Here is a 9,269-nt window from a genome sequence, read left to right on the forward strand (position 1 = left end):
ATATGATTATTGAACTTATAATAATTTTGTAATGAAATTTGAAAATATTGAATTTTCATTTCTTTTTAAATTTTTTTAAAGCTGTGTTATGCCTATATAAAATAACAGGTTATGTATTTTTTTTTTACTAAAATTTCTTCTTTCAATTTAATGCTTTCTCTCAGAAGTATTTTTTATTTTAGGAATATGAATTTTATATAAGTTTGCATTACAATAAATTTTTTTTCTTTTTCTCTTGAAAAATTAATTAATAAATTTGCGATTGTTTACAAAAAATATCGTCATAAATATGCAAATTTGTATTCTTTTATGATTAAAAATTCTTTTTTATGAGCATATAGGCAGACATTTTTTTTTTTCGTTAATCATTTTGCTTTGGTTGTGATTATATTATGTTGAATAGAGAATGCTATTATTATCAGCATTTGAAATGTTTGTATATCAAATTTTCAAATTTTTTTTCCGGGGAATTTATATCGATCTACTCTTTGTATATTTCTTGAATATCGGGAAATTTTTAATTGTACATACTATCGGGTACAAGGAGGTTTTCTTTCTTTCTTTTTCCTTTCTTTTTTCTTCCTTTTTTTTTTTTTTTTTTTAATAAATATTGACAATAAATAAAGAGGGAGAATTGTACAAGTGGATCGTTTAGTAGTTCTTTTATTAAATTTATGCTATAATTCTAGTTACTTATTACTATTATTGTCATTTTTATATTATTATTATTACTATTATTGGTGATTTAATCAATTGTTTTAGCTGCTATGAAAGAAACGAAATTATTATTTATTATTGCTGCTATATTTATTTAATTATTTATTTCACTTCATTTATTTCAATTTCTATCTTTTTTTTTTTCATCTTTTTTTTTTTGCCAAATTTTGTTTTATATTGTATGAGCTTTATTGGTTGTTAAAATTTTACACTGTCAATAAATCAATCAATTTGATCGATCAGTTGACATTTGTTTTGTTTTATTTGTTTAGTATTTCACCATTTCATCTCTTTTTTTCTGCTTAATATTGCATATCATTTATTATTACTATTATTGCTATAATAATAATAATTATTATTATTATAGACACAAATATCCTTTCTCCATCTTTCTTTCTCTTTCTCTCTCTTTTCTTCATTTTTTTTTTTTTCATTCGCTTTGTAAAATTACAGAGAAAAGAATTCTCACCTTGAAAATCTTTCCACTTTATTAATATGTTTAGTTTTGTAAGAAGAAAATATGAAATTATAAATAGATGTTTTTTATTTTTATTTTTATTTTGCATAAATTCTTAATGCCTACTGATAGTTTGTTTGTGTTTGCTATTACACTTCATTTTATATTAAATATTCATAGGGATTTAATCTTTTTAAAAAATTTTTGCATGTGATTTTTTTTCCTCCTCGAGTCTGTATATTTTTATGCTTTTTAATTTAATTTTTTTTTTCCAAAACGAAATTATTTTTTTACTAGTTTAAAACTAGAGTTCCAAAAAAAGAAATAGCTACCATATCTTCTTGATATTCCTAATATTTTCATTTCTGTTTTTTCTTTCTTTAAAAAAATTTTTTTTTATTTGTTTTCTTGTTTTAATTTTAAGTAATGTGATGTTTAATAATTGGCTGCTATATATTTTTTACTAATGTGTATGTTTTATGCTTGTGTGTGTGTGTATGTGGTGTATGTTTTCCAGTTTTAAATTTTATTTTTATAAATTTAATTTCGTATTTTATTTTTTTTAATTTCATTTGCTTAATTTTACTTTCTTGCTTTCTTTTTTTTTTTTTTTTTTTTGATGATGTATACGAGTTTATTATATTTTTTTCTTTCTTTCAACTTTATTTTTTTTTTCTTTTGCCTTTTTAATTTTTCTAGAAAAGGATCTAAACAAGAGAAAAATTGGAAAAAAAAAAATTTCTTTTTTCATTTATATATGTATACATATGTACTTTCTCTTTCTTATTTTGCTAAAGAAAGAAATATGGTTATAAAGAATTAAAATTATACGTTGTATTTAAATAAAATAAAAAAAAAAAAAAAAAAAAAAAAAAACAATGCAATAATATTTGCAGTGTAATAGAGGCCAAGATGATATTTTAAAAAAAAAGACTATTTTAATTAATTGATTACATGCATTTACATTTGGTATTAATTAATTTTGCTATTAATTTGTCAACTTTGTAAGTAATTTAGGTAATTGTTAAGTTTCTAAGACTTTTTAAATAAAAAAATCAATTAACATATAATATAAATGTTAATAAAGAAACTATAAAGAGAAATAGAATGAATGAATTGATTTCAATTTCATATTATTGCTGTTCATTTGGCTGTTTCTTCATTTGATTAATTAATTAAATGTATTTACTAATTACAAAATCTTCTGCAACAATTGATTTAAATGTAATTTTTTAGCTAACAATCATTTAATGCATTCAATTCAAATGCATTTGTTGAATTGTTATGTATTAATAATTCTGATGAAATTTAAATTTGAATCTAAAAGCATAAAATTTGGAGAAAGTTGCATGTAACGTCAAATTTTCATTATTAAATGTTTGCTAATTATTCAGAGCGATAAAAGGGTAATATATTTGTTTTATTTACATTTGTATAAAAATTAATAAATCGACGATGGAAAATAATTGATTTCTTACAATTTACAAGTTAATTATGAACAAAAAAGAAAAGAAAATGATTTCTCATTTTAATTTCAATATTTTCCTATATTTTTCAATTTCCCATAAATAAAAATTTCATCTATCATTTAGTGATGTTGAAATTAAAAATGTAAGATTTTTTTTTACAATTCAACTTTTTACTTTTTTTAAAAATTCCTAAAATTCAAATTGTTGAAACTATTTCTTCAGAATATTATATAAATTAATACCAATTTTGAATTTATTTTTAGTTAATTTGATAAGTTGATGTACAAAATTAATATTTTTGTATTATTTTATCATTTATGCGTAAATTTTTATCATTAAATTGGCAAAAAAAAAAAAGAAAAAAAACGAATGAAAAGAAGAAAACGGCTGATTAAGAATACAAATTGATTTTATGTTATAATTTGAATTATTTACCATAACCAATTTTATGAATTTATAGAAATAATTAAAAAATTTTATTTCCTGTTTACTTGATGAATGTATTAGTTAAATCAAGTAATAATGTACATTCATTTTTGAATTTGCAAAATTTCGCTAATAATTTATAACGATTTCGATCATATCGTAATTCATGCACTTTATCATTGGTTTTGTTATCAGGAAATAAATATAGACGTCCATAATCATTATCACTAAAATTAAATGAATGCTAATTTGACTTTCTTTTTTTTTTTTGCTGAATAAATAATTCTGATAAAATATAATTTACAATTTGTTAACTGGTAAAAATTGAAAGAAGTTTGGTTAATTTATTCAAATTTTTGAAAAATAATTGCTTAAAAAACAAATTTAAGATTGCTGCAATTTTTTTGATAATTATATTAGCAAGAAAAAAGTACGAAAAAAATAAATCGAAAAAAGAAATGTTAATAAAAAAAATGAAAAAAGAAAGAAAATGACAAGAAGTATAAATGGAATAATTTATAAATTAAATTTTTTTTTAGTTAATTAATTCCGTATAATTTGAATGTTAAATTCACCTTTTCAATTAATTAATTTTGTGTAAGTCTTAAATAAATGATACATTATATATATATATATATATATCATCATTATTAATTAAATAATATGAAACTAATTAATTGTATAATAGCAACCATATATTATATTTTATATTATATCAATTAAAATTTCCAATTTTCAATTTAATATGCGTAATTTTTAAAGAAACATATTGAAATAATTGAAAATTTGCATTAATAAAATTACTATATTACAAAGTGCAAATTTGAATGCATCAATTAAAGTTTATTAATGTTTAAAAGTAATAAAATTATCATTTTATCAGTAGATAGAAATAAAAAAAAAAAACGAAAAACAATTGAAAAATAAGTTAAAGTAACTTACATTAATGAAATCGTTGCATTACGAAGCACAAATCTGAGTGCGTCAATTAAAGTTAATGAATTTATCACTTTATCAGTAATAAAATTTTCAATTATTTCACTATTATTTGCATAATGTCGAATAATTACATTTAATTGAATCATTGAATTACGGCGATGCTTTTTTGATCGCAGCATATTATTCTAAAAATTTTCCTTGAAAATTATTTAAAAATAAAAATTTATATTTACATTTCAAAAAAAAAAAAAAAGATTAGTCCATTATATGCTTTGTATCTTTTTCTTTTTATTAATTAATTAATTAGAAAATCCATTATATTAATTAGCCGAATATCCACTCTATTAATGTTAATTATAAAATTCATTCTATCATAATTAATTAAATAATTAAATGGTGCATTTCAAATATTTCAGTATCATATTTTTATTGCATACGTTTTTTCTTATAGCATAATGAAATATTATATTACTTAAATTGTATTATTTTTTAATCATTTATTATAATTATTAATTCGTTCTATCACTTTTTTTAGCTTTCCTCTAATTACATCAATAGCAGTAATATTAGCTCATTCCTAATTAATTAATTAATTAGTTAATTAATCAACTTTTAAATTAAGTAGCAAACATTTGAATGCATTTTCATGAATGAATGCTTCACTGTGAATTAATCATTATTTTTTCAATAATAATTGCATTCATCAAATTGATATTTTCAAAATTTCATCAATTTGCCTATTTTTAAAAACTTCATTAATTTCAATTATTTTACCCATTTTAAAATTCTAAAATTTTATTCAATGAATAAAATGTAATACTAATTAGTTCAATTTGTTTACTAATTATAATTTCAGATTTTTCATTTATTTTTTCTGTTTATCTGTTCCATAACTTTACTTCCTTTTTTCTTTCCTATCATTATCAGTAAATAATCATTACCGATTCTTTGTATCGATTGATATCATTATCGACTGATTGTTTATAACTTTCCAAATTATCATAAGCTAAACATTCATTCCAACAATAAATTTTTTCATTGAAATTTATTTAAAATTATATTTGTTATTAAAATTTATTTACTCATATTTTCGTTTACATAATTTCTTCTTTCCGTTTTGAAAATTTTCAAATTTGAATTTTAATCTTTTTTTAAAAAAATTTAATTTATTATAAGATAGAACTTTTGAAAAAAAAGAAATCAGGTAAAAAAATTAAATAAAGAATTCAAATTCCGAAAAAGCTATGATAAATAACGGAAATTTTAAATTTCTGAAAAAAATTATACTTTTTGAAAAAGGAAAAAAATTTAAATTAAAAAAATAAATTTTTTAAATTTAAAGAAAATTTAAAGAAATTAAAACTTTGATTTTTCGTACTATCACATTGTGTTTTCTCTTCATTTTGCATCTTTTGCTCGGATTCAGAATACTTAAAAATGCAATCATTGAAAGGATAACTTTCTGTTTTTTTTTTTTTTTTTTTGAAATTTCATAAATTTATTCTCCTCAATTTTTTACAGTAAAAACATTTTTGCGGTTTTAAATTAATTAATTAATTAAAATCAGTGATAATTAATTAATTTTGTTGAACTTTTATAAATTTTATAAATGTATCAATGATCATTTATTGATTTGAATGAAAATTTTACGCTATTTCTACTAAATCTTTGTTCATCTTTCATCGTTGATAATTTGCTGATAGTTGAATTATCTGTAATATTCACTTCGTTTTTCTTTTTTTTTTTTTTTTTTTCAAAACTGATTTAATTTTTGAAGAAATTTATATTTTTTAAATTTGGTAAATGAAATTTGTAAATATCATTAATAAAACATTGATAGAAAATTTATAATGACTGAATAAATAAACAAACATTTTTAAAAATAAAATAAAAACGCTAGAATTATACCTGCTGATGAAAATGAATTATCATCCTTAATTGTTCTTTCTGCTAAAAATTATTTTGATTAAATAATGTTAGAAAAAAAAATTTCTTTTTTCACAATTAAACTTTTAAAAATGATAAAGTTTATCAAAACCTAGAATACAAATAAACTTCGCATGGAAAAGTTTAATTGATATCATTTTAAAATGTTTAAATTTATATTTATATCAACATAAATATATTTTGAAGTGTTACTCCTGGGCAAACAAAAAATTTAGTATCAAAAATTTTAAATTGTTAAAATGGTATGCCCTCAACTACTGTTTTCATTATGGCTTTAACATTTTCAATTTCTATATTACTATATTATTTTTAGTCAGTAATATCTATTTAGCCTGGTAATTTAGGCCTAGTGAATGTAAGCATATGGCCCAGCAATTCTAGTATGATTCTCGAATGTAGTATTAGCCTAGTTTGTAAGAAATATATGTTTGTATTATTACTGGAATTATTATACTAACATCACTAATCAATAATATATTTAAGTATATAGTCTAGTAAAACTCTCGAATGTAATATATTAGCCTAAGAAATTATTAAAACAATATATTTGGTTAAAAATTTCATCGACTATATAGCTGTACTAATTTTAAAATTATACAAAAGCAACGTTTGTTAAATAATAGTTTTTTCTTCTTTCTGTTTTATTAAAATAGATGGAATAAAAGTTTTCGATTGATGTAAATCTTTTCAATTTCCTTTTTTTTACCACTTTAAATTAATAATATAAATTATATTCATTATTATAATTCAGGCTATAATAATACTTAATTAATTATTTTTCATTACTTTTTACTGCACTCTAAATTGTTATTAGTGAATGTAACAAAATTAACTTTATTAATTCTAAGTTTAATTAGTTACCAATTTCTTTTTTTAAACTATTAATGATAATTAATAACTTTTCAAGATAAATTTTCATAACTAAATGCATTTATCCTTGTTTAATCAAATATTGCAAAATAGAAAAATCATTGTTTAAATTTGAATTAAATTTAAATTAACTCTTTTGATTATTATTTCAATTATTTTAATCATATCAAAAAAAGAAGAACTTCACAAACTTACTAATACTTACAGTTTAAATGTTCTATATTATTACTTTTTACTTTCATTTCATTTGATAACGATCTTTTTCGTCTTTTTTGCTTCTCCCAATCGAGCACAAATGAATAAGTTGGTCTTAATTTTTAATTACTTATTTTAATTTTAATTATTTCAATTTTAATTTATTACAGATTTTATACATTTTTTATATTATTTGTTTTTTTTTTTTTTTTTTTTTTTTTTATGCAATTATTTATTTCTTTAAGTAATGAAATTACTAAATAACCGTTCTTTTGCTCAAATAGAGAGTGTGAATAAAAATAAAAATATGAAATGATTTACAAAATATAAAAATTTAATGCAGTTTTGATTTTAGAATAATTTCATTTATTCATTATAAATGGATTTACTCATTTACTGTTCTGCAATTTAAATTTTTTTGTAAAATATTTATGTTTTCTAGAAAAAAATTTTTTGAAACTTAACAATTTTGTTAAGTTTGTAGTTATCACTGATTAATAAGTTTAATTACAGTGCGAGAAATTTCATTACTGAATATAATTTAGTTAATTAAAAATTGTGACTTCGTTTTTCATTTTTGTTTTATCTTTTTTTTTTTTTTTTGCTGAAAAGAATTAAAATTTAAAATGCAATTATTATATTCAGTTAAAATTTATTAACAGAATATGATTTTCATAAAAAATTGATTTACAATAAATATCTTCTTTTTCTTTCACTTATAAATTTTTCAGTTTATAATTTCATATATGAAAAATCATTTAGAAGTATTATAATATGTAATAATATTTAGATTTAGTATTTGAGTACAACCTTATATAAGATTAGTAATAGATATCATGCTATTTATCAATACAATCTTTATTAATGTATAAATTTGAAAGAAAAAAAATTTCCTAATTCAAATTTTAAATTTAGTACATAAAATGTATAATAATTAATTTCAAAAAGAAAAAAAAATTGAAAAAACCAATTTACTTTTTAGGCTAAAATTTCAAATTAAAAAAAAAAAGTTACAAAAAACAAATGAATTTCTTCAAGTTTGTTAAATAAATAATATTGAAAATTCGTTTTTTTCCTTTCTATTTTTTTTACAAAATCATTAATTTAAATATAAAATTTAGTTAAAATGACCAAGTAAATTTTTTTCATAAATTTAATTCGAATTTAAAATTTAAAATGATTAATAAATAAGATAGATTAATTATTACCTTGAATAAGGTGGTACAGAAATTGATAGGGTAAAACCACTAATACGATTATTTTCATCATATTCAAAGGTCATCCTACTCCTATCTCTTTCTCTCTCTCTCTCTCTCCCTCTCTCTTAAATGGACAACCGTTCACCTTGTGATTATTTTCTTGAAATGAGAAAAAAAAATAATAAATGAAACATAAATTTTGTTTTTTTGAAATGTTTTAAATAAATTAAAATTTATTTTGATGAAATTAGCAAAATTCATAAAATTTGCATATAATTATTAAATACGAAAATTTATTTTATTTCATTTAATAATTATTTCATATAGATTTATTATGCTAATATTTAATCATTTATATATAATTAATTATTGCTAAAATTTATATTTAATTATAAATTATAACCATTCATAGATGATTACAGATTATTATAAAATTTAATTAATAAAAATTAGAAACAGTGCGGAATTTTGTAAATAACAAAAAAAAAAAAGAAAAATTTGTGTTGCTAAACTTTAAATCAATAAAAAATACTTTTATTAATTTCTTATTTTTTAATTTTTATTTGCTTTTTTTTTCATTTTTTATTTTTTTTTTAATTGTATTTGTATTCCTATGCTTTTTCTGCATTTTTATTTTAGTCCAATTTATTTTTATTGAAATTAAAAAATAATAATAAATTTATTATTAATGATTAATCATCTCTGGTCAATTAGTTTCATATAGCAAAAGAAATGGAGAGAAGGAGAGAGAAAGAGAGAGAGAGAGAGAGAGAGAGAGGGAAAAAGAGAGGAGAGAAAAAAGCGAAAAATATAATTCTTTAATGGAATTAAACTAATAAATCATTTTTGTTTGAACTTTTTTAAATTTAGTACATTTCATTATCAATTAAAAAACATTAATAATTTATATTTCAATTTGTTTGCTTTTTTTTTCGCACCCCAAAATTTTCGATATTTTATAATATTTGAGAGACAAAAAAAAATTATTTTATTAACACTAAAATTAGAATTAATAAATTATAATGCAAAAATAAAATTAAAATTAAAAAA

General features: G+C 19.0%; 1 protein-coding gene across 1 annotated transcript; it reads right to left on the bottom strand.

Moving 5' to 3' along the window:
* Nucleotides 1-3,130: 3,130 nt before the first annotated feature.
* On the bottom strand, nucleotides 3,131-8,302 carry Bm17743 (Uncharacterized protein; the record flags this gene model as incomplete). Its single annotated transcript, XM_043081515.1, has 2 exons — nucleotides 3,131-3,296; nucleotides 8,229-8,302. 2 exons carry the CDS (start codon nucleotides 8,300-8,302, stop codon nucleotides 3,131-3,133), a joined length of 240 nt encoding a protein of 79 aa, XP_042937449.1.
* Nucleotides 8,303-9,269: the final 967 nt, after the last annotated feature.

The sequence above is a fragment of the Brugia malayi genome, assembly GCF_000002995.4.
Source record: "Brugia malayi strain FR3 genome assembly, contig: Bm_v4_Chr4_scaffold_001, whole genome shotgun sequence".
NCBI classification, from domain to species: domain Eukaryota; kingdom Metazoa; phylum Nematoda; class Chromadorea; order Rhabditida; family Onchocercidae; genus Brugia; species Brugia malayi.